Source organism: Mytilus edulis, chromosome 5 (genome assembly GCF_963676685.1).
Source record: "Mytilus edulis chromosome 5, xbMytEdul2.2, whole genome shotgun sequence".
In the NCBI taxonomy this organism is placed as follows: Eukaryota; Metazoa; Mollusca; class Bivalvia; order Mytilida; family Mytilidae; genus Mytilus; species Mytilus edulis.
In genome coordinates this window covers 58,246,848-58,274,585 of record NC_092348.1, presented here as the reverse complement: position 1 = coordinate 58,274,585, position 27,738 = coordinate 58,246,848, and the positions used below count along the sequence as shown (strand labels likewise).

Sequence of the window (27,738 nt, the reverse complement as noted above, 5' to 3'; positions counted from 1 at the left end):
TTACTGTAATGGTATATTCTCTTGTATTTCTGTGTTTGTCTGGTCTTCTTCGTCATCCACAACATTGACATGTTCTTTTTGTTCATTCAGTTTCTCTTTCCTTTTACACATCACTATAAGAGTAAGTATTATGGTGACCGTCTAATAGACTTGTATTGGTCGATTGATATCTTTGAAATTTAAACACTTGCATGTTGGTCCCAAAGAGATATACAGGGGTTAATGTGTAGTTTTTTTTCTAATTTTTTCAAAAGGTACAACAATCAAAATTGTCTTAAATGTCTTTAGTTTTTGAGTTATGCATGCAATCTTTTTTCAGGTTTAAATACATTGTATTATGTGTCTTTAATTGTGTTAGGTGTAATCCTGTTTAAGAGATATAATGGCTCACAGGAGTCGTTTCATTATTTTTTTTTTATTTAACTAAGTTGGGCGGCAAGACAACATTTATAACTTTCTTCGTGAGAAGTTCGATTCAATCTCCATAGATACCTTCGAAGAAAAGGCACTGTATCATCCAACTTACATTGTCAATACTTGACGAACTACCACAAAGAAACTTGCTTCTGATACGTCACATGAGTCTAAGCATGGTGTTGGGTTTAAAAAGACTTAACAAAAAAGTTTATTTTATTAGTCAGGAACCTGTTATTTGGTGGTTGTTGGATTTTTCGGCATCTCATATTTGTTATTCGTTTATTGTCCTTTAAAGTTTGTTCTTGTGTTGTTGTTGCATTAATTTATCAGGTTGTTTTTAGTGTGTGCCCGCCAAACATGTTGAACACCGCCACATTATGTATGTGCCTGTCCGAAGACAGAAGCCTGTAGTTCAGTGGTAGTCGTTTGTTTCTGTGTATCATATTTGTTTTCGTTCATTTTTTGTACATAAATTAGACCGATAGTATTCGCGTTTGAATTGGTTTCCATTTGTCATTTTTTCTTCAGTGGTTTTAAAATGTTATAAGAAATCGTACCCTGAAAATTAGCCCCATCGTAAAGAACACCACATGCGTGGTGTTGGCTATGTTTGACGCGGGGTGGTGGTTTTGAAGTAGAGAAAAGGCGATATGCCGATATATATATGATCAAGTAAAATGGTGATAAAAACGAATACTCACAACAACAACCGTTTATGAAGCTTTGTTCTCGTTCAGTGCCTGCAATTAAAAAACATGCAATAACTGTTGGACTTTAGTCCCACTTTAGTCTTTATATTTAACTAAATCATTTAAGGTTATTCGATCACTATTCCATACTTTTTGAATATAATCACGAGAGAGAAAGAGTCAATACTTCATAATGTCAAGTAAATGTTCTGATTATTTATTAGAAGTGTAACAGTTTGTTTACAGTTCTCTTGTTTTATGGTATCTCAGATAGCTTCCTGAAGCAACGACACATTTTCACCGTGTTTTTTTTTTCTTCAAATTTTCTCAGTTCTATCATTCTTTTTGTTCTTTAATTGATAGCTGAACTGTACACGCTTATTTTCTTACATGTTGATTGTTGGCAAGGGTTAATAGACTGGCCAAATATTTATGGTATTTCCTGTTGTCCTACTGCTATATATAATATTTTTAAAATATGTTATGATTTTTCCATTGTGTATATACTTGTATTGTATGTTTACATGTCTTCACCTCGGGGTATAAATACGCATTTCATTAACAAATAAATAAATTCTAAAAATACAGCCCTATAAAATTAGAAAAATGAGCATTTGAGTTCTTATAATTACATTTTTATGCTACAATTATGAAATTGGTAGTATAAAAAGGGTTTTTTTGTGCCTTTTTTAAACATTGTTGCCGGAAAAAATGAGCAGTCAAAGCTGTTGTATATGACACAGAAATAAAATTTAATATTGGAGTGTCTCGTGATGGTTGTCATATAAAAAAACAGATTCTAATGATGATGCAGCTATAATAATCCAACATAATACCTTAACAAAGAATGCTCGCGATTCCTACAGAATTTCAATACACAAAAGTTGAATTCCAAACACTGTACATTCCAAAGTTTCTTTTCAGTTTTAATGTTTGAAATTGAGTTACATACCTTTTTCGTCCATAAGTAGCATTCGTACTATAAACCCAAATACAAATCCAATAGGTATAAAACTAGGATTGCCTGAAAAAAAATACCTTGTCACATAAAACATACTTTCAAATTTTAAAGATTTAAGATGTCTTCATATATTTAGAACCAAAAAGTAATGATGCAGTGATGAGAAGTTCACGAAAAATACATATCCATGACTTCAGTTGTAAAAGTACGATAAGGGGATAAAAAAACTGTGATAGCATTTTACGCTAAAGGTGTCTGAATCCTCATCATTATAAACTAGAGGCTCTAAAGAGCCGGTGTCGCTCTTCTTAGTCTACGTGCATATTAATCAAAGGACACAAATGGATTCATGAATAAAATGTGTTTTGGTGAGGGTGATGTGTTTGTAGATCTTACTTCAATAATCTCCATCTATAATGAAATTGGCACAGTAGTTATTGAGGAAAATATTTTGTAAAAATTTACAAAAAGTTACCAAATTTATGAAAATTGTTAAGAATTGACTATAAAGGAATAACTCCTTAAAGGGTCAACTGACAATTTTGGCTCTGTTGACCTATTTGTAGGTCTAACTTTGCTGTACTTTATTGCTGTTTACAATTTATCTCTATCTATAATAACATTGAAGATAATAATCAAAAGCTGTAAAATGCAGATTGATCTTGAGATAATCATAATGAACAATTTTTATCGTTAATATATTTGGGTTCAGAAGTATGAGCTAAAAACTTCATTTTACCGTATCTACTATTTTGAGCCATGTCGGCAACCTTGATTTATAGGTTGGTCATCGGACACATTTTTTAAACTAGATACCCAAAAGATAATTATGGACAAGCTTGGTTAAATTTGTCTCAGTAGTTTCAGAGGAGAAGATTTTTATAAAAGATTACAAAAATATACGAAAAATTGTTGAAAATTGACTATAAATATATGGCAACAGTAGTATACCGCTGTTCGAAGTTCATAAATCGATTGAGAAAAATAGAAATATGGGTTGAGGGAAACGCATCAAATATAAGAGGAGAACTACGACTCAACAGAAGCACACCATTAAAATTAAACACACACAGAAACGAACTATAATATAACAATGACCATTTTCCTGACTTGGTACAAGTCATTTTAAGAAAAAACTAGAGGCTCTAAAGAGCCTGTGTCGCTCACCTTGGTCTATGTGCATATTAAACAAAGGACACAGATGGATGGATTTATGACAAAATAATGTTTTGGTGATGGTGATGTGTTCGTAGATATTGGCCCATCCCTGTGACGCCATATTACTTTACTGAACACTCTTGCTGTTAACAATATAATGCCCAGTAGTTACAGAGAAAATAAAAAATTACAAAATTTATGAAAATTGTTACATTTTACCCCTATGTTCTACCTTTAGCCATGGCAGCCATCTTGGTTGGCAGGCCGGGTCACTGGACACATTTTTTAAACTAGATACCCCAATGATGATTTTGGCAAAGTTTGGTTAAATTTAGCCCAGTAGTTTCAGGAGAAGATTTTTGTAAAAGATTACAAAAATTTAAGAAAAAATGGTAAAAATTGACTATAAAGGGCAATAACTCCTTAAGGGGTCAATTGACCATTTTGCTCATCCTGACTTATTTGTAGGTCTTACTTTGCTGTACTTTATTGCTGTTTACAGTTAATCTCTATCTATAATAATATTAGAGATAATAACGAAAAACAGCAAAATTTCCCTAAAATTACAATTCTGGGGCAGCAACCCAACAACCGGTTGCTCGATCCATCTACAAATTTCAGGGCAGTTAGATCTTGACTTGAAAAATAATTTAACCCATGTCAGATATGCTCTAAATTCTTTGGTTTCAGAGTTTTAAGCCAAAATCTACATTTTACCCCTATGCTCTATTTTTAGCCATGGCGGCTATCTTGGTTAACAGGCAGGTTCACTGGACACATTTTTTAAACTAGATACCCCAATAATGATTGTGGCAAAGTTTGGTTAAATTTGGCCCAGTAGTTTCAGAGGAGAAGATTTTTGTAAAAGATTACACAAATTTAAGAAAAAATGTTAAAATTAACTATAAAGGGCAATAACTCCTTAAGGGATCAACTGACCATTTTGGTCGTGTTGACTTATTTGTAGATCTTACTTTGCTGAACATTATTCCTGTTTACATTTTATCTCTTTCTATAATAGTACTCAAGATAATAAACAAAAAACAGCAAAAATTCCTTAAAATTACCAATTCAGGGGCAGCAAACCAACAACGGGTTGTCCGATTCATCTGAAAATTTCAGAGCAGATAGATCTTGACTTGATTAACAATTTTACACTGTTAGATTTGCTCTAAATGCTTTGATTCCAGAGTTATAAGCCAAAATCTACATTTTACCCCTATGTTCTATTTTTTGCCATAGTGGCCATCTTTGTTAGCTGGCCGGGTTACCGGACACATTTTGTTAACTAGATACCCCAATGAGGATTGTAGTCAAGTTTGGTTAAATTTGGCCCAGTAGTTAGAGGAGAAGATTTTTTTTAAAGTTAACAGACCACGACGGATGGACGACAAGTGAAGAGAAAAGCTAACTTGGCCCTTCGGGCCAGTTAGCTAAAAATGATGGGTTGAACCTGACATCCTAAACCTTCCGCTTTTATGACAGTGTTAAATATAACATTAAAATGACAACATTACATGACAGGACTACAATACAAATAAATGGGAGATAAAATAGGACAGTGAAACACACGAATAACAGCTAACAAAAGGTATCAGGTTTGAAATTTAATACGCCAGACTCGAGTTTCGTCCACACAAGACTAACCAGTGACGCCAAGAAGAAACAAAAGTTCGAAGGCCAAAACAAGTACAAAGTTAAAGAGCATTGAGGACCAAAAGTTCCAAAAAGTCGTGCCTAATACGGCTAGGATTTTCTGCCTTTGATAAGATTTTATTTTTCTTAATAATAAACAACGTCGTATAATGCTACACCTTATTTCATCTGACATTTTCAATCATATAATCAAATACAGGGAGGTGAATTACCCAAGGCGATATTCAACCGGGTTCAATTTTGCATATGGCATTTATTTCTACAAGTTTATCCAAGTCAATTCTTTTCTTATATACCTGAGTAAGTTTGCTCATGATGGCTTCATATGCAAATGTCATATATCGTTTTATTTTAGAACTACATTATCTTAATATCTGATTGTTGTCTAAATATTAAAAAAAAATACATTTTCATTAGCGTTAACAATGAAAGAATATTTGCATTTGTTTGTTAATGGTGATATTCCTTAATAATAAAATTTACAAACCTGAACACATGCTTTTCTCGCTAAACCCGACTACTACTGGAATTGCAATCATTAGTACCATTAATAAGCAAACAAATGTTCCTTTAATTGCTGAAAAAAGTCAATAAAGTTTATCAATTTGCTGAGTACAGTATCCAATAAACTACAGCTAACCATTATATGACCACAGGATTTCATACCAAGTGGTTGTCTTTGATCTGGTAATCGTACATGTATATTTGATTTTAAAGGGTGTTTATGTTTGTTTGTTTTGATTTATTCTTATCATTAGATCAAATTATTTTTCACATTTGTACTGGAACACGGTAGTAGAGACTTTCAATATAGGTAAATCGGTACTTGGTTTTGATTTTGAAAAATTAAAACATACTTGATGGTATCATCAGCTCAGTAGTCAGTGCTTAGGAATTGACATGATTAAACAAACTTTACTAAAATTGTTGTTTATAAATTTTGAAATTATAACGAAACTAAGGTTACAACTCCTTTAGGCAAAGTTGGCTTTAGATGAATTTTGCTATCAACTTTAAGTACTTTTGACATATAGGTCTTCAACGATTTTCGGTACTTAAACATCTTCGGATTTCAAATGTATGGCTTTAAGCGTTCCTGATTAAGGTAAATCCAGAAAAGCACTTCGTACGCAAAATAATTATTAAACGTGTTGTTTTCCATTTTTCACATCACTTGGTCGATACCTCTGCTGGTGAACTATCAGTCCCCGAGGTTATCATCAGCTCAGTAGTCAGTGCTTCGGTACTGACATGATTTAACAAACTTTACTAAAATTGTCCGTTTATAAATTTTGAAATTATTACGAAACTAAGGTTTCAACTCCTTCAGGCAAAGTTGGCTTTAGGTTGCACTTTGTAAATACAGCTGTTTCTCAAAACACGCCTCTTTTGGGGAGATCTTGAATATTCATAGAAAATTAATTTTGTTTACATACTGGTTCCCAGGTATGCTCTCTGTGTTCCACCTCACAGAGACATAACTTGGAAATATTACCAATACATAGACACGTGCATATTGGTTACATTGAAATCTGTGGTAACCTTTCATTCGAGGTAGGGGTAGTTAAGAAAATTAGTGTTAGTTTAAACTTTGAGAAGTTCAGGGCATATAAACGTTGAAAATATGCCGCACAGCCCTATCTTTTGACCTTTGAAAAAAATTGTGGAGCATATGAACTTTCAATTCTAGGGTAAGCTTTTTTTTTCAAAACTTCGTAGTAACAGTGGTACAGTTTTAGCCGTAAAAGGAGTTCCTATGGGAAATTGCATTGTCAATATTTACAGAAATGCAACCTTTGGATGAATTTGGCTATCAATTTTAGGTATTTTTGACATTACAGCTCTTCAACGATTTTCGGTACTGAAACATCTTTGGATTTCTATTGTTTGGCTTTGAGCGTTCCTGATGAAGGTAAATCCAGAAAAGCGCTTCGTACGCAATAAATAATTAAACGTGTTGTTTTCCATTTCTTAAATCACTGGGTCGATTACCTCTGCTGATGGACTATCAGTCCCCGAGGGTATCATCAGCTCAGTAGTCAGTGCTTCGGTACTGACATGATTTAACAAAACTTTACGACAAAAGAGATGATTTCAGCTTTCCAATTGTGAACTTTCCATTTCTAAGTAGCAACATTCCAGTAGCACCTACATACGGGGTATATATCTCCCAATTGATACGATATTCCCGTGCTTGCATTTCCTATCATGATTTTCTTGATAGAGGGTTACTGCTCACAAGGAAGCTATTAAACCAAGAGTTCCAAATGGCAAAATTGGCTTTAAATGAATTTAGCTATTCATTTTAGGTATTTTTGACATATAGCTCTTCAACGATTTTCGGTACTTAAGCATCTTGGGATTTGAAATGTTTGGCTATGAGCGTTTCCGATGAAGATAAATCCAGAAAAGCGATTCGGACGCAATAAGTTATTAAACCTGTTGTTTTCCATTTTTCAATTATTTATATTGCTATATATGACAGTTACTCATATTTTTTAAAAGGTCTTTAAACTTAATCCGTTGGATGTGTACTAATTGATACCTTAGTCTTGGGAACATGGTTAATTATTTATTACTTGTAATTGACTTTGAACTAGCTTTCAGTAACTTTCAGCGAGTTCTCTTATTTCGTTACTTTGTGTCTATTGCTTTTACTTAGGTTGTTTTTGTGCTCCATACCAATCTTTTGAGTTGAACCAATTGCTACTGATTTTTAAAGCTTGTTCTTGTGGTGTGCTTTTACACTATTTTTCTATTTTAGGGAAAGGTTGGGCGATCAAAACATATTTTACCGTCCCACATTTGGTAAGTGCCTCATCCAGGTCAGGAGCGTGCACTTTAGTAGTTCTCTGTGATTTATGTCTTGCCATATTTGTTGTTTTTTTTTTGTAAATGGTTTTGATAGAATAAGGTCGTTAGTTTTCTCGTTTTGATTGTTTCACCTTTTTTTTATATCAGTTACAGTAAGGGTTTTCTTATTGTTGAAGGCTGTACAGTTGCCAGTAATTGCTTAGACTTTGATGAGACTGTCATCAAAGTGAGAGGTTTAGAGCTATAAACCCAGGTTTAATCCACCCTTTTCTACATTTGAAAATGCCTGTACCAAGTCAGGAATATGACAGTTCTTGTCCATTTGTTTTTGATGCGTTTTGTTATTTGATTTCGCCATGTGATTATGGACTTTCCGACTTGATTTTCCTCTAAGTTCAGTATTTTTGTGATTTTACTTTTACATCCATACATTTCTCAATAAAAAAAATAACACATTCAAATTGACATAGTTTCTTCACAAAGTGGCTCAACTTGCGAAAAATAGTGTAAACTTCGAAGCAAAATGATTTGATGAAATAAATTTGGAAATTAAACCTTAGTTTTGATAAATACATGTATTTGCTAATTTAATTTACTATGATTAATTAACCATTTCAACCTAACTTTCGTTTAACTTGTAAAAATTACATAAAGTTACAATTCGGCACGTGCATGTTCATCCTACGTGACATATCTCAAATGCATGGTGTGTGTATTATGTCCGTTATCGTAATTAGTTAATTACTATTCAATACCTTTCATTGAAAATTCTTTATTTTTTTGTAGACATAAACAGCAGTCCGTTATTCCCTCTATCATACGTCTTCGTCCCATCCAGATTTTTTTACCAATTGTCTTTAAGCAAGAATTTTCTTTAAAAAAAAAGGTGTGAATATTAATACACACCAATTTGTTCTTCCTGAATATGTATTTAAATACACACATTGTGCAGTATATAATTCAATTATAACAATAAATCAAGTTTATCTTTTATCTACTGGAATGAAGATTTTTATTAAGTTTTTGTGAACTTTCTGTATTTTTTTTAAGTTTAAAGGACCATTAGCCTCCCACCCCCTTCTGTTGTCGACGGTAAAACAACCAAGCTTTATGTTCTAACTTATTTTTTCAACACATGTCTAAATTGCTTTTGTGTAAATATTTACTCTTTTAGTTTAAATCCTGATCCTTGAAATTTCATAGACATATTGAAATTGTACACCTTTTATTCAAACAGGAATTTCTGTCTTTTGTGTTAAGATTTTGATTTTTTTTCAATTTGTAATGTTTTTATCAAAAACTCTAGCTGAACTTTCAATTGTATGGTTTTAAGTTGAATTACCTGAACATGACTCTATACAAGGTGAATAAAGAGTATATATAAATAATTGAGATAAAATGTAAAACAGCAAAAATCCAGAAATAGTCAACACCAATAGTAGTGGCCAGCAATCTAAAACAATAATATATATTATAAGAACAGTTTTGTTGTAAATAAGCACGAGATTATTTTTAAAACCAAATAAAATATACTATCCTGCATAGTTGATAATAATAACAATAAAGTAATAGAACAGATGCAACAACGACAACTCCAATTAAGTATTTAAATGCGCTCCATAGTATTCTTTAATAATTTTTTTCGAAACCAGAAAATATTTTTAAAAGCAGTTGCTCTCCGAACTGTTGTGATTTAGGGACGACATCCAAAAAACAATGAAGGATGAAAAACTTAATTCAAATAGTTTAGGGGTGGAAAAGAGGGGGGACAAAATTGCTGCAAGTTTTGTTTAATTGACTTCAATTTTATATATATCCTTATTGGTCAATCAATTTTTCCCAAATTAAGTTAAGAGAGAGGGGTAGGGGTCAGTGAAAAAACTATATCCTACATTGAACTTTTGCTGTCGTCCCTTACTGCAAGACTTTTAATATTGGTTTAACATAGAAATGTAGAACTGTGATAAATGTACAATTCATGATATACCCGGTTTCTAAGAATTTAAAGTCAAAAATATTTTTTTAGAAATCTGGAAAAAAGGAAAAAAAGGGTTGAGTAGGGATACCAAATTGATGGTATGACACTTTTATCCTGCAATTAGCCAACTTCTTTACTTATAGCAAGTGTGTAAATACATGTTTGCGTTCGTTGAGGTTATACAAATAAAGTTTCCGGTTATCCTGCTTCAATCTTTAGGGAAAGGTGATGTTGATATTTCGATGACGTAACAGTAAATTGTTGTGGCTTCATTGCGGTCTGAGTTTAAACGTATCGATTTCAAAAAAAATATATAAAAAACAATATTTCAGGTAATATGTTTGAATTGCAGAATAAAAGAATATACATACATTGTTAAAAATATATTTTATATTTATCGACAATGTTAAATATTAGTGTGATTGGATGGTATAAAGAATTTTGTGGGAGACAAATCTAACTTTCGATATTTCAAACTTATCATGAAGAACAGGTTATGAACAATGACGATGACCACGGCCTCGTCTACATCGAGTAGCAGCAAGATTCCGTTTTGTCACAAACAGTTTGTATTAAACACAAATATATATGACTATTGCTAACATCTTGTCTTTCTAATCAGTCAGGATTCTACTTTGTCAAAATTATCTCCCCATTACGCCAGTTCATTTTCACATTCGTAGAAATGGAAGCCACTGTAGGGATGACGCGCTGCCAATTATGCTCTTGGAAAACGATAAATTTATCCACATTGCACCATTACGATCCTTATATGTCAGTTGTTTTTTAAAAGACAAATGTATCAACTAGCATCAATTAATGATCTTGCCTGCACTGAGTCAACTTAAAACTATTGTCTGATCGGTTGTCAGGTGGAATTTTCGAAAATTCATAAACATTTAAAAAAAATTGTAATTAAATATTTCGTGGAAGGGCAGACTATATTTTTTTAGTGGTTGAAGACTATAAACCCTAGTTATCACACACAAATAATTTTAATTTTTCGAAGATATGCATTTTCATCATCCAACTTGAAAGACAGTCGTCAAGTACTTTTAGTAAAAAATAGCTATTCGAACACACCTACTCTGTTTTTGTGATTCATTGGATAGGTATTTCACTTGACCTATATATTTCATCTTTTACTTCTGTAATTTTTTTATGTTATAAAGTCAACCTGTAGCTTTGATATATAAAAATGATAGAATCTGAAGCGAGACGATGTATGAAATATTCTTGCTTTCTACGATATCAAGACAAAATATTAAACTCAAACACGCCCTATCATAAAAAGGTGCACTCGATTTTCTCTTTTCGATACAATTGTTACCCTTTTTTTTTCTTGAGTCACATAATGGAAAGGCAGACACCAAAATTACTAAACTAAAAGATTGATATGTTTTCCGTCCGTGGTAAAAAAAAAAAATTTAATCGGAGGTTATGCATTTTCTACATCCAACTTGAAAGATACCCATGTCGTCGACTTGATATCTAATTGCTCTGCTTAACTATATACTATATAAATTGAAAACTTATGCAAATGGTGTTTTTAGAATAAAACACTTCGTAATTGAGAAGAAAGTTGTCATTTTATTTGTTTATATTAACTTTTAAAATGTTGGTCACTATAGTAAACATTACAGTAAGCATTTATCGCCTTCTTTAACAAAGAGCTTCGATTCTTTTGTTCTATTTCAACCGGGTTTCCACCTGTAATCATTAATGCTGGAACGAATTTCTGTTAATCATTAATCAGTTTATAAAGGTCAAAAATGAAAAATGTCTTTAATTTGTAAGATTGGAAAAATCTTGTTAGTCTGGTAAATTTTTTTTTTCTTTTGACCTTCACCTACACAACGACAAGGTTTAATTCATCATTTTCTACATAAGGAAATGCCTGTACCGAGTTGAGAATATGACAGTTGTTTTCCATACGTTTGATGTGTTTGGTCTATTGATTTTGCAATTTGATAAAGGACTTTAAATTTGAATTTTTGAAATTTTTAACTTCACGAAAGCAACGTATTCATTTGCGGTCATGCATGCATGACTTTAATGAAAACATGTTCAATTGAACATTTATGAAGGGCTACATAATGTGACAACTTTATTGGTGTCTTAAAGGGGCACTAGCTGTCAAAAGATATTCATCTATGTGACTCCAATTATCATATTTGATGTATAATATACTGAAAACACATATCCAAATTATAACAAGTCTTAGATAAACAATAAACAATATATACACTAGATAATATATATCATAATTTCTTGTGTATTATAGTACAGACGCCATGTTAAAAAATATCGAGATGACCCCGAAAACTACCGATGGTCACAAAACAAGATATAAACATAAACTTAGATATAAAAAGATATGGTCCTCGTGCAAATAGATTTTTCTATGACTGTTTGATTTCATTTTATAGGTTAAACAATAAGTTTATTTTCGATTAACCTGCATAAAAATGATTGTGTTGTGGATCGAACCAGTCATTTGAATTATTTACCTTTGTTTCACTTTTAACGTTGACATTCTTTTTTCTTTATAACCTAACACACATAAATCATGTACAAGCCATCTGTAGCTAAGGAGTTAAATTGAAGTTCACATAAATACGGATTCAATGAGGTCGAATTATTCACTTGCAAGTGAAAAATTCATCTTCGATGTTTCTTAGCCTATATTGACAAAATTGACTGACTGCTATAAGCGAATTATTATTTCACTAGTTCACTTTCATTAATGTTTGAACCAAAAAGAATCGTTATTTTATATTTTTTTATATCTCGTAGCTAGTACCCCTTTAACGCAAATATACATCTGTATTTCTGTTGATCATTTTGTATGTCTCATATTAACCTTATACGATTTCAAATTAATGTCATATAGAAAAACAGTTTTAATCATCTAAAACGCTCGTTGTTCTTAACTTTTAATACTTACCTGATCTTGTTTTTCTTTCTGCAAAGATTATTTGATATGATTACATACTATTCAGATATTCTATAAAAATAGAAATATTTTGATTATACAACACACAAGCATACGTGCATTGTGACTGGCTAACCTCATAGTTTCTCTGTATATTGCTTTTAACTTAGATGACGTTGGATCTAGTATTTTCAATATAACAGTTTGTATATTAAAATCACCTATATTTATTATATTTGTCAAAAACATGAAAACATACAAAAGAGGAAATCTAGAACGATCAAAGATATGTTATATTTGCCTTCTGAATCTTCTGATTGTCCCTTCTTCTAAGTTATACAAAAATAAGTGTTCTCACAAACATCGTTATATAGTCCAATGTCTGACAAGGCTCCTTGAAACTAATTTAGTAATATCAGTTCTATCAGCGATCAAATCTGGGCATCATGATATATATCAGACTTGTTACTATAGTGATGATGTGAATATGGATAATAAAAAGCATCCCAAGACCCGTGAGATTACTTAAAATCTAAGTCCCCCATCCTATCACAGTATAAACACCTTTGACCTCATTAAAAATCCTTGTTTTTTTGCTCTTTTATTCAAATTGGCCAGATAATCTTACATGAGCTTTGCAATAAGAATTAGAAAAAAAAGCTGGCATTTAACTCTAACTTCACGTTCAATTAAAATAATGATGTCCTCTCACTGAATAGTTCAAAATATGGTGACTATATTAAAGCATGTATCCTACCGAACTTGAGAAAACGATACCACAGATACAGTTGTCCACCTCAAATCATTGCTTTCACCTACACAACGACAGTGAGAGTGAACAAAAATTTAACAACAAAAGGGGTGATTTTATTGTTCCAATTGTGAAGTTTCTTATTCTAAGAACCAATTTGCAACCAGCGCCTAGATATCATAGAGTTGGTACGATATTCTAGAACTAGCATTTCCTGTCATGATTTCCTTGATACAGGGTTGATGCGTTCAATGAACTTAATGAGTCACAGTTTTAAGTGGTCAAATTAAACAATTTCGGAAACCAAGAATTGTTGGTCGACTATTATAAACTGTATATGTTTGAATTCCTCGACAGTGATACACTGAATGTGTACTTAACATGAGCAACATGATGGTTGCCCCTTTTGAAGCAGGATTTTCCTACCATTCCGAAGCACATTAAATCATACTAGTTTAGGTTGGGTATGTGCTGCTTAGTCGTTAGTTTTAAATAAACATGTAGTGCTTTCTGAACTCGTTTGTCTCTTCGACTATTTCGTCTTTTACCAGAGCGTCGTAGGTATCTATTTGACTTGTGAATAGTGCGCCTCCCCTTTCTTTCTTCGGACTTTATTTGTTTTACAGCAAAACTAAGATAATTGAGAAGAACTCTCCAATAGTAATCTGAATATCTAAATAGGTCGATGAAAACTTCTAGGTTGTCCAAAGTGGTGGGTTTTTTTTCTATAGCTATGAATGAATACAAGAACAAGTGGAAAATTATAATGTCGATGCGAAACCGACCAAAAGACGCATCCAACTGACATAAAGAGGTCTACATACAATTTTCTCCCATAGACATGCATTTATATTTACAGACTATTTCCAGTTTTAAACTGACTTTGGTTGAACTAAGTTGGGTGGAATATTAAAAGAATGTATCAAAAATTTGCAAGCGAAATCTCGTGTCACTTCTATATCTCTTACCCTCTAAAACAATTTCATTAATATATGTCAATAGGAAACTACTGTTGATGTTCCTGACTTTTGGAGCAGGTGAGGTAGTGAATCGTGCATCACTTTATTTTACTTTAGTTTACCTAATCTTAGTCTCCGGGCTGATGTGATTATTTTGGTCGTAGAGTTTCAATGTGACTCATTAAAAGCAATTTCTCTAATTATGTCTTTCATCAAAAAAGATAGTCAACTAAGCATGCCCTTATGACGTCATTTACCAGATTAAAGGTGCGCCTGTATCCCTGCACTATATGAGTCTCAAGCATTTTCAGGATCATCATTATGCTGAATAGTCTACAACTAATCTTTGTTCTTAAAAAAATTATAACGATTCCCGTGCGACTGTTAGGAAGAATGTCCATCTAATTAGATTTTAATTTCCCAAATATTTTGTGCAGTATATCAAACTTTTTCACCCTAAATTTGTAACTTTGTAATGAAAATCACATGACAGATTCAACTTATTACTGTATCTCGAACTGGCGCATTTATGAATCCCGACACTAGGTTTCAACTTTTCATCTTTGGGAATTACTGGTGCAGGTAGGTTAGAGGGTTCGATTCGGACACAAGGGTTTTACAGTTTTTTTACCGGATTTTTGTGACAAAAATGTCGGTTATTGATTTGGGGATGTACGGCGGGCGGGCGGCAACCAAATGTTGTCCGTGCATTTACTCATGAACCGTTCATCCAAAGCTTTTAAAATTTAATATGTTGTTACTGACAACAAAATGGAGGTCAAGTTCAAGAATGACGATTTTGACTTTTACCGTTCAGGAGTTAGGGTTCTTGAAAGATTGAAAAATGGCGTTTCCAGTCGTGTTCGTGCATTTACGCATAAACTGTTCAACCAAAGCTTCCCAAATTTTAATATATTGTTACTGATGACAAAATGGAGGTCAAGTTCAAGAATGACGATTTTGACTTTTACCGTTCAGGAGTTATGGTTCTTGGAAGATTGAAAAATGGCTTTTCCAGTCGTGTCCGTGCATTTACTCATGAACTGTTCAACCAAAGCTTCCCAAATTTTAATATGTTGTTACTGATGACAAAATGGAGGTCAAGTTCAATAATGTCGATTTTGACATTTACCGTTCAGTAATTATGGTTCTTGAAAGATAAAAAAAATGGTGTTTCCATTCATGTTGTTGCATTTACTCGTGAACCATTCAACCTAAGCTCTTTCAAATTTTAATATGTTGATACTGATGACAAAATGGAGGTCAAATTTGATATTGACCATTTTCACTTTCACTGTTCATCAGTTATGGTTCTTGTGATATTGCCAGGACACAAATAAATGTTAATAAATCCGGTTTGCTGTCGTTGTGACAGCCTCTTGTTCACTAGTTTGTTTGCCCTTGCATTTATATTTACTAATTTTTTTCTCTATCGAGAACATGTATACTTTATTAACGGTATTTATTAACAACGACAGGATCTTTTTTTAGGTGCCAGTCATTGGCAAGCACTATTAAATCTTTTTAAAGGCGTCTTTGTTAGATTAATTAGTATGTTTCTTTAAAAAAAAAATAGTTAGTTGTATAGTATGTCTGGGATGTATGTTTACACAGTTCTAGCTGCTGGTTTCCCAATTGTTGTCACATTTACCTATTATGGCTGCTGCCTGTATAAACAACTGTCATACAAGTGGGAGGTTTAACTTGCTACAAATGTATATCAAACCGGGTTTAACCCACCATCTTCTTCGAAAAATGCCTGTTCAAAGTCAGAATATGAAAGTTTGTTTTTTGTTAGGGTGTTTTGCAGTTGCTTGACTTTTGTCAGTTTTTTTGGACTTTGAATTTGACTTTGAGTTCAGTATTTTTGTTATACTTTTTTTAACCATTTTCAGTGTAGGCATTTTCAGATAAACAGATGTTCGTAGTAAGTAAATAAGACTTACTAATAACTAGTATTGGGTTTCGATTATGTTTGTTACTACACATTGGCTGGCTGTAAATGTATCAAATAAATAGTTTTTATTGAATTAAACAATCTTTATAAATTAAAAGAAGTATCTTTCATTCAAATAACTTGATCACAATTTTCTAGAATAAAACACTCAATAATAACCGATATTTTTGTCTTTGTTTCACATTGCCTTACCTTGGTGATTTAAATTGAACAGAGTTACTTCAGTGGTAACATATTCAGCACGACTTCCATGTCTACATGTCCAGTTTCCATTCAGACGCTGATCAAGGGGTCCAGTGACGTTAAAAATGGTCTCATTCGTTTTTCTATTTTGATGTATGCTAACATTCTTGTAGAGAGGATAACATTTGACGACTGGTATTGGATGTGCACAAAATCCTTGTTCTTTATCTAACGTGTCGTACAAAGAAACAGGCCATACAAGATTTGATATTTTACAAGTCAAAACAAGGCTACCATTTTTAACTTTCCATGTCAAACACATACACACGTTGTCTTGGCATGACAATATACCTACAAAAAAGAAACCAAACCAATTCATTTTTTTTTTAAATATTTGAACAAATAGGTAATAGTTCATTTGAAATTGTATCTTCTTTTCAAGTACAGCATGTGTTACCTTGTCTTACATTAGACAAACACGAAAGCAAAGGGTATACATGTTTTACTGTTGCGACATGAGAAATTGACAGTTGATTATTCTAGTTTGAAAAAATGTCTATATCCAAATTCATGAAAGAAATGCAGGTGTGCAAAGGTCTGTAGTTGCTATCGACATAACTAAGATTTACGAAGCAATAAATCGACAGTAGTTTATATAATTGAATATGAATAGAAGGAAGATGCTAATCTAAGTTTGAAAAAATGTTGAATGAATAAGGCTTCATGTAAAACAAAACAATCTGCCATTATGGATCTAAAAATTAATAATCGGAGTTATCTTACAAATATGTAATTCAGACTAGTGTTTTGTAGATACACCGAGTAGTTTGTGACTTTCAAAGGTCAAAAGATGTAAGAGAAAACCAATTATGAAGTTTGAAGAAAATTGAAAAATAAATATTGGAAAAGATTATCTGCAGAGCCCGACACATAATCATCGAAAAAAATATATTTTTAAAAGTTTAAACCGATAAAAAAGGAACACAATACTGGTGAAGAATTTAAAAAGTACCAATTTACAAACAATGTGCATAAAACAGTCATATTTGTTGTTATTTATATCTGTTCTGAAACCATGGAATGTTTGCTAAAAAGTTGAAATAGGACAAGCATTAATAGACCATTTTCAAATTACCGACTTTTCACTCCAGGTTCTACTATTTTTCAACAGGTTACCTACTCTGCAGTAGTACTTCCTGTTAATTGGTCAATCATGAACAATCAAAAAAAGTATAATCAAATATATAATCAGTGCAATTTGGGGGACTGGTGGCTGTTTTCCGATGATTTAGTCATGAATAGAACGCATTTTAAAACAGTCAACTTTCCCTGAAAAATATGGTAAAATATGGTCAACTTCATAAATAATAATCAATTTCACTGAATATGAAAGTATTTACTCGTATTTAAAACTAACGACTAAGCAGCACATACCCAATCTAAACTAGTATGATTTAATGTGCTTCGGAATGGTAGGAAAATCCTGCTTCAAAAGGGGCAACCATCATGTTGCTCATGTTAATCACTTTGAATCAAGAACTTATCTCATGACAAGTTCAACGTAAAAAATTGACACATGAAGTATTTTTTACAGTTTGTTATGTATATTAGAAATGTTAATATACTATGTTTAAGACAAAAGATAAACAACAGTTCGATTGATTGGTATGCATAGCATAAGTTTAATGTTTATTAGTTTGAATGTAACTCGTGTAATTTTCAATGATATTAAACCTATTGCTTTATTATTGTTCAAAATGAAAGAATTTAGAAAAAATGAGTTATGAACTACAACTATATTCTATTCTACAGTACTTTTTTTACGTTTGTTTCTACTTTTATATATGAGGTAAGTAGCATTTAAAATGATATTCCTTTGAACTACTGTCTGTACTTTATTTAATTCATCTCATCATTTTTCTCAATAGCTAACCAAACTATTAAACAAAATATTCACTATACAAAGCCCGTCGCCATGTCGTCTTTTACCGCAATAGCCAACCATACCATTCAACAGAATATTCACTTTACAAAGCCCGTCGCCATGTCGTCTTTCACCGCAATAGCCAACCAAACCGTTAATCAGAATTATTCATAAGAGACTGTTGTCAAGTCACAATTGACAATTTTGGTGAATTGATATAGATTCTCTTATATGGAGTTTGCATCGGAATTAAACACATTTATTCTAAAGCAAAAAAAGGGTAAGGGTTGAGAAATCATATAACGTATTTATTGTATCTTTGACACATTCTCCGTTTCTTTTCTCTATATTATTCACATGTTGTTCAGGATTTGCTTTCCCTTTCAGATAACCTGAGAGGTAACCCCCAGTTTTTGTGGGGTTCCTCTTGCGCAGTCTTTTGTTTAATATGTTGGGTTTTGTGTACTTTGGTTGTCTTTTGGTCTCTATTTAAAGCCATGATGTTGTCAGTTTAAGAAACATAAAATCCTTTAATTTTATTTGTCAAAACGTTGTAGACATATTATCTTTTAATTGTTAACTACACATTATTACAAATAATCCCACTAATTAAACTTTGTCTTCTGTGCACTAATTTATCATTTTTTTTCGTGTAAATTTCGTATAATCGTCAGTTTTTTTCAATCGGTCAGTGTTGTTGTGAAAATATGGCAGGTAATTAAAGTTCGTGTTTTGAAGCCGAAGTTTAACGATTTTCACCTGTTTGTCAACAATCGACAAAAAATCAGCAAAAAAGCATGGAAATTGAGCACGTGTTTAACATGGAAATTCAGATAATAGTTTATTTTTTAGGACATCCATGCATATTGTGATCACCGGATTTTTACGAGATGGGTCACACTGAGGTCACTTTGCATACGGAAAATAAACGTCTTCTAAATATGAATAAATTAAAGAATTTTCTTCAGAAAAAATTATATGTACATAAGTTTTATAATAAAAACTGTCCATTAAGTTATAAAAAACATATGCATTATTTTTTTTTGATTTGATGTTTCTTATGACTTTAACTAAGAAAGTATATTTTTTCATATAACAAGAGCTCATAATTTTCATGATTTTACCTTGGCACAAAAGGCCACAAATGGTCGGAAATCTCTTTGAACTGATGTCAAGATGGTCAAGTGAAAATAGAGGTATACATTGTGAATTATACATGGTAACAATGCTTATGCCCCAAGAAAAAAATTATAGAAGAAATGTGTGCAAAAGATTGACACAAACCTTACGTTTTAAAGTTAATTCCAGTCTCCCTTTGTTGATTTTATAAAGATTAAAGCTTTTGCAGCAGTTTTGTTTTTGTTTGGGTTTTTTTTTTTTGGAGGGGGGGGTGGAATATAAGGTTTTCTGTTTCTTTGCAGTTAAAGTTTTTTCACAAGTGGTTTTAATTGATACATTTTGACTTATATATTGGTTTATGTGGTATTGCGTAAACATATGAACCCCAGTGTAACCGACAACTGGGACTAAACATACATGTATCTATTGGTCTCATCCAACTTATAAAGACTTATTCATCGTAACTGGAAGAAGAAAAATTAGTTCTAGTAATGTATACACAGCACCACTATTGATAGATATTATTTTCATATCGAAATTGTAGATAAGAACTGTAATATAACGGCTATTTATAACATCTAGGAATTCTTCTTACTGATTATTATCCCTGAATATTTAGTAACGAATGTATTAGGTTAACATAATGAAATGCTGTAAATTAAATATTTTGTGTCACAACAAGTAGTACAATGAAGGTATTGCATTAGAGTAAAATATATTAAAAAAAGAATTTATTGAAACATATAATGATAAAAGGCATGGAGTTAAAATTGGTAAATGTTCATTATTTTTGATTAATGATGTGTTGTTACAATGTGTCTGAATTGTGCACCCCTAGACAGACTTGCCGTTTTATTCGTATACGGCAGAATTTATACAAAACCTTTAAATTCACAAAAAGCATCTTCCAAAATTCTGAAACTTCATCCTCAGACATACTGATGGTGTCTTGTAACTCAATAACTCTAAACTCAACGAATATATGCATCCCTTATACCAGGGTAGCCAAATGAACTTGTTACTAGAGATGATACCGAAACCAGAAGATCGACTTCATATCTTGATCTTGTCCTTGATTTTGACACTTCTGGACAACTTAAAACTAGAATCTGTAACAAACTTTCTTATATGATTTTAACTTTTATTTTGTCAACATCCCATTTCCTAGAAGTAACACACCCTCGTCTATCACATAAAGTTGAGCTATCTCTATACATACGTTACACTTGTGCATTTTCACATTATACGAAAACAATTGTAGAGGTGTGCTCCTGACACAAAAAGCTGCTCAAGTATCAATCAGAAGAGCTGCAAACTTTGAATATATTCTCGTTTGCATGTGGCATTGCTTTTTTTTTTGTCAGGCTCTCGTGTATATCGTTCCTTATTTGAAATCTTCTGACTGTTGTTTGTATGAAAAAAACGATGATTTTCGGTTTCAGCAAACATCATTAGAATGATAAAGAGTAAATCATGTAAATGATCTCTACTTAAAATATTGGAAACAAAGTTTTTACACATTTTTCTCACGAATGACAATGTATTAACTGCCTACGAAATTTTTAGTAAATATATTCATACACACCTGAGATTATTATAGAAGCTAACAATAAAACAGCTTCCCTCATTTCTACTATAACTGTTCATTCAATGTGTCTCATTAATTTGCTCTTCATTCTGAAATGAAGTAAAGTTGCATATCATTAATCGCTCAATATTAAAAACTAATATAAACACCAAGCAAAACAGCATTATCTAGAGTATTGTATCATTCAGTTCATAATTATTCCTTAAAAATATTTCAATAAAAGCACAGTAAGCCTCACCTGGTATTAAGCTAGCATTCAATCAATAAACTATCTGTTTCCATTCAATCATTGCATTTGTATATCTTGATTACAAAAGTAACCTTTTTTGACATCAAATGTTTAAAAATATGAGAGTCATAATCTTAATGTACCGTTTCCCATTTGTAAATTATACCCATTTGCATATTCTACCTTTCTTCATAGTAGCCATATGCATATTAATATAGAGAATAAAGTTAGAATCATTCTGATCACATGAAATCAATTATTTCCAAGTAAAACCATAATTTACATGTTTTTAAACCTATGAAAGATCCCTTCAAAATCGTTTTAACACAATTCCACGTGCTTCTTAATCTATGTTTAAATTTAGATCAGGCCGAATGATCGGAAGAACTTGGTGGATATCTCGATGGTTAATAATATGGCGTCCATTCATTGTTAATTGTTTATTTTGATTATTTTGTGATTGGGACGTTTTAGTGTGTTATGAACCAAATATGAGAATTGAGTTAATTCAGTGAACATAAATTTGTCCCTTCACTGCAAGTACAATCCGATAACAAGTCCAATTCAGTGATGGGAAAATCGGGGAAAAGAGATCAACGATCAACAAAGTCGTGATGGCGTCTATACAAATTTCAAAGAAACTACTTAAGTTTCATTTCTTTGAACGATTGGTACAAAAACTGCATTGCTAGCAGTAAAAACCTAGTCAATAGTGATGGGAAATGCATGTCCTGGAATATCATTTTTGTTTGTGAAACTTAATACACATTTATATTTTTGTAACCTGTATTTACTCCGTTGTAAAATGAAAATGTGATTCGATTGCTAATGAGACAACCCTCAACAAGAAACCAAATAACACTGAAATTAACAACTATAGATCACCGTAACAACTATAGATACGGCCTTAAGTAAAGTTTAAAAAAATCTCTAGCAACCCTCAACGTTATTGAAAAGATGTAAGTCGAGATATGAGGGAGACTAAACTTTATTTGTTGTATCCTTCATTTCAAGTTCGAGGAAATAAATAAATTCAACATAGTCACCATACATTGAACTAATTGGATAGAGGACATCATCATAATAGCAGAATATGTAGTAAAAGAGACTTGCAAATTTCTATTAATTCTTGAATAATTCGTCAGAAGTCTGTATAAGTTTGCAAATTTGGCTTCAAATAAAAGATTTTTTATCAGTAATACAAGTCTTGTAATGTGGTACTAAAAGAGGCCAATGGATTCTAAGTGAATACAAAAGCACACTCCGATCTCTTGTGATACGTTATGATAACTTTGAATGAGATTGTGAACATTTTTATTCAAATTCATATATTAAACTGAATATGAAGAACGAATCTTTGCTAACATTTGGAAATGCCATGAATTTATTTTGGTGCGGCAATTGTTTTTTTTTTTTTTTTTGTAATATAAAATTGCTCAATATGCTTTCGGTGATATTACAATGTCTTAACATTCTGATAAAATGTGTTTTGCAAAGTAATCGCCCTAAACTTTATGAATCGATTATTACTGTCCGTTTAGAACAACAGAACAAGCCACTTCTTCAAGGACGCATGCTTAAAGGACGATCATTGTATTAAATAATTAATGACAATTGATTTGTAGATGAAGTGATTAATTATTCATATTAAGTAGATTTCAAAGGGGCAAAACCTACGATTTGACAAAAAATGACACAAAAATGGTGAAATCAAACAGACCGCGAAAAATCCAATTGCATGTGTTCCTAATAAAAGTGAGAATGGAAATGGGGAATGTGTCAAAGAGACAACGAACAGACAACAGCAAAAGGTCACCAACAGTTCTCAAATCTATCGTTAGTTTATGTATATATGTTTATACCGGGTTATGACTGTTGGAATATATTACCTTATCTGTATTTGGCAAAGCTTTAAGAATTACGGTCCTCAATGCTCTTCAACTTCGTACTTTATTTGGCCTTTTTTACTTTTTTTGGATTCGAGCGACACTGATGAGTCTTCAGTAGTCGAAACGCGCGTCTGGCGTAAATTCAAAATGTAATCCTGGTATCTACGATGAGTTTATTTCCATTCATTTTCTAAGTTGTATTTGATGCAACTTTTTTGAATTTTCGGTTTTACATCTCCTTAAATTAGTATATTATTTGGTCTTTCAACTGATTTTTATTATGAGTGTCACTGGTGAGTCTTATTGGAGATTTTCAGTTAATTGACTTACGTACCAAACTGGGCGTATGTACCTTCTGGGACTGGTTATTGCTAACGAATGAATTTTGTAAACTACTTCGCTCAAGTTATACGTATTATTCCAAAACTATTAAACTTATACACTGGAAATTTCTTCCATATCAAATAGTTTTTACGTGATGAAAAAATTATATTTTCATTTATCACGTGGTTCTCCAGGTTGTCATAAGATCATGTACACACGTCAAAATCCCCCTGACCTATCCCACGAAAACTACAACTTCTATAGCATTACTGTTTACATGAAAATAATTGTTTTTGTTCTTCCTTTCGTTTATGTCCGACAGTAACATTGAATTGCAACATGCTCGTAAACACAACAATGTTTTTGATTCTTTTCTTCTATGTACCCTGTGAGCTTTCATATGTTATATAATTGTTAAAAACATAAAGTGCATGTTGCAATTCAATGTTACTGTCGGACATAATAACCGTGTCATCTAATTTCAAAATTAAAAAGATTTTAACTAATGCTTCTAACAACAATGATAATTATTCACAGTTTTTTTGTGTTTTTTTTTTAATGTTTTTGTCTAAAAGGGCATTCTTGATCATTTAAAAACACAAAAGGCTATACATATTAACTATGACTAACACCAACGACACATCTTTATACACGTATTTGATATTTGTACTGAAAACTGTTTTAAATTCAAGAAATGTTTTATTTTTTTTTTATTTTTTATCATAATCTTGTTCTCTAAACAGTGCTCAATTCTATTTAATATCCCATTTATCTTTTACGATCAAAATCTTTCGTAAACAAAATTTTATTGTTAGGCCTCTATAATGTTAACGGTTTGCTTAGGAACCCTTATTTAAAAAAAAAGAATCGTTATACTAAGAAACCGTAACTGTGCAACTTTACTCGTACCTAATATTAAATATAAAAAGCTTATCATACATTTACATATTAAGATCATATACATCAAATTTTATATTTCATTAATTATTTAGTTACAGCCGCCAGCTTTATCATTTTCAATTTTATCACAATTTTTAAGATTGTGTGTTATTGTCATTAAAAAAATCCAACATTCAATTGTAAAATGAATTAGGATTTAAAAAGCCAGATCTGGTTTATTTTTAAATAAAACATATCCAAAAAATAAGTTTATTGCACGAGCTGACAATCCACATATTATATGCTCCCCACCGTAATGCTTCACAGCAGTAGCTGCAAAACGATCCAAACACGAAACATACTTTCTAGTCAAAGGGGTATCCATAATGTTAAGTTCATTTTGATTTTGAATTGCAGTTACTGTTTCCGACTAAATGGTTTACATTCTTTTATAGCCTACGTCCTTTTCAAGAGCAAGATCACGCAAATACTTTAGGGAACACGGCGAACTCACTGAAAAATTAAATAGCACTGTGGAAGAGTAAAAACTAAAACAAAACAAGGCCACATTCTGTATGTAGGTGCCTGTCTCTGTAGTTAAGTGATTTGCGTTTGCTGCTGTGTAGTATATATGTTTTTCGTTTATTTTTTTAACATTAATTATGCCTTTAGTTTCCTCGTTTGAATTGTTTTTTTGTTTGTCATTTCTGGACCTTTTATAGCTGACTATGCGGTATAGGCTTTGCTCATTGTTGAAGGCCGTATGATGAACTATAGTTGTTAATGTCTTTGTAATTTGTCCTTTTGTGACGAGTTGTCTCTTGTCAATCATAGCACATCTTCTTTTTCTATATTCTCCATTTAGGAATAAATAGATGATTATGAAACGGGTGACTTCCGACATTTTTGGATTATGATAAGGTATAAGGTCAGGTAAACTTTCCTTCTTTAAGAGTAAAATATTCCGACAGATAACCAATGTATATGTCTGTAGGACTAGACTACTCTAAACCGATCGTACAAGGGCTATATAGCCAGTCAATAACTTCCATATATATACTACTCTATTCAAATTCTATTTTTACTTTGTTCACAACTTCGAATTGATCGATATAAAAATAACACGATTTTCATGAATCACTTTATAAATACTATCAATTGCAAATTTGTCATTTTTCGGATATTTCTTTCAATTATTTGCTATTTTATGTGAATTGAAAACGAGCTTGGTGTGTGTTTTTTAATGTTGGTTTTTTTTTCATATCATTTCATTTTGAATTTATCTATTGATCATTCACAACTTATAAAAGAAAAAAATAAAGAACACGTACATTTTGCGATTTTATATGTGAACATTTTGCATGATTTAACATGAACGACTAATCCATCAAAGACCAAAATATAGGCAATCTAACAAACTTCAGCAGGAAGCAAAACGTTGGCTATATAGTACAAGAGCCCGTGATGACAAAATGTGAAGTTATTCAAAAGATAATATTCATTACCCAAGTCTTTATTTTTATTTGATGTTGTAATTTGTCACGATCGGGACTATTATTTGCAAAGTTGTTTCCTCAGTAAATGTCTTTAGTAAACATAGAAAGGCAGGAGTTAAGTTGTTCGAGGTCGATAGGATAGGTATTAATGATTTTAATATCACAAAATCACAATGCCAAAATTGTGATAAAACCCAAAAGGTAGAACGGGGAAGTATACTCGGCTCATTGGCAAATATATCCCGCCTACATGCAGCTCGCCACCATTTCACCTTCAAATCTTAAGTCTCAATATTAACGTGTTTACCTGAGCACCAACTGCATTAGGCATCTACATGCCTGAAACTTAAAATCTTTTTCATAAAAGGAAACCAAAAATGATAATTGTCTTACCTTGAATATTCCAAATTAAATATTTTCTTTCGTTTTTTGTACACATGATAACACATAAATATGAATAGTCGAGCGTTATTTAAAGCTTACGATACACTAATCAATTCACCTTGAACATGTTGAACCAGACGAGATAGGTTTTGGTGATAGTATTACAATACAGGTGTGATTCAATGTGGGTTAATGTATAAGGGTAAATGTGTGGAAGTTTAAACAATATCCAAATTCAAAAAGGAAAATATATGATCAAGTGAAGCATTAGCAATACAATTAACCTTAGTCGGTAGAACCTATTTTTTTCAGGGGAAACAAAAGGAGCAACTTTGGTTGTTTTATGTTGTCCCTACTAGTGCCTAGAACTGTCGAAATTATCGACCAAACAAAAAGACGCAATACAGATTTATATAAATATTTTGGGGAACACAGACGTGTTGTTATTAAATACAAATAAAAGTTGTAGGTAAGTGAATCTTACTTAATTTTGATTGATTTCTATCTTTTATAGTTAATATCTTGATTTATATGAATCTTATTTCAAGGTCAATCTTAAACATACAAGATTGTTATTACCACGAGTTTTAAAAATTCAGTTGAAAAATTGAATATGTGTGCATAAATATTCATTTAGATTGCTTACAGGTTAAAGTACATTTTTGAAACTAGAATAACATTTTGCTGTTAAAAGTATTAAAAAGTAAAATAACAAAAATACTGAACTCCGAGGAAAATTCAAAACGGAAGTCTCTAATTAAATGGCAAAATCAAATGATAACACATATCAAACGAATGGACAACAACTGTCATATTCCTGACTTGGTACATGCATTCTCAAATGTAGAAAATGGTGGATTGAACCATGTTTTATAGAGCTAAACCTCTCACTTGTAGACAGTCGCATTAAGTTCCATTTTAGTTAAAACGATGTGTAAACAAAACAGACATAATAGGTAAAATTGTCAAAATAAGAGAAGAACGTTGATTTGATTTCACTGACTTGTCCTGTTTAGAGAAGCTTAATTAGGAAATAGAGTATATTTTCCCTATGGCTATCCATATACAAAGCATATTTGTCTGTCCGCGAAGATTGTCTCGTCTTTATTTACTTTTTTGATTGAGAGTTTGTCATTTTTTTACATCTTTTTTATCTACATACACCAGTCTTTTATAACAGTTACTTTTACGTTACGTTCTATGTGTGGTTTAAGTTACGGTCTCATTGAAATGTTTCAACAACCACTACTATTTAAATGTAAATGAACAAAAGTTTAACCTGAACTAGTTTTAAATTTATCTTATAATTTTTCCAAATCAAAATGAACATAATTAATCAAGAACTGAAATCCTGATTGTGTGGTAGGGTTAAAACAGGATGATACCATAAGTTATTCCCAGTTGTTTTCCATCGAGTTTATATTATATAGAGATTTAAGACAACAGCA

At 31.8% G+C, this 27,738-nt stretch overlaps 1 protein-coding gene across 1 annotated transcript; it reads right to left on the bottom strand.

Moving 5' to 3' along the window:
* On the bottom strand, positions 1-26,395 carry LOC139525157 (uncharacterized). Its single transcript, XM_071320346.1, has 9 exons — positions 26,300-26,395; positions 21,087-21,178; positions 16,468-16,809; positions 12,621-12,638; positions 9,038-9,148; positions 8,451-8,567; positions 5,369-5,458; positions 2,059-2,130; positions 1-113 (listed from the first exon to the last, which is right to left on the bottom strand). Exons 2-9 carry the CDS (start codon positions 21,127-21,129, stop codon positions 1-3), a joined length of 906 nt encoding a protein of 301 aa, XP_071176447.1. The 5' UTR covers positions 21,130-21,178; positions 26,300-26,395.
* Between the last annotated feature and the right edge of the window lie 1,343 nt (positions 26,396-27,738).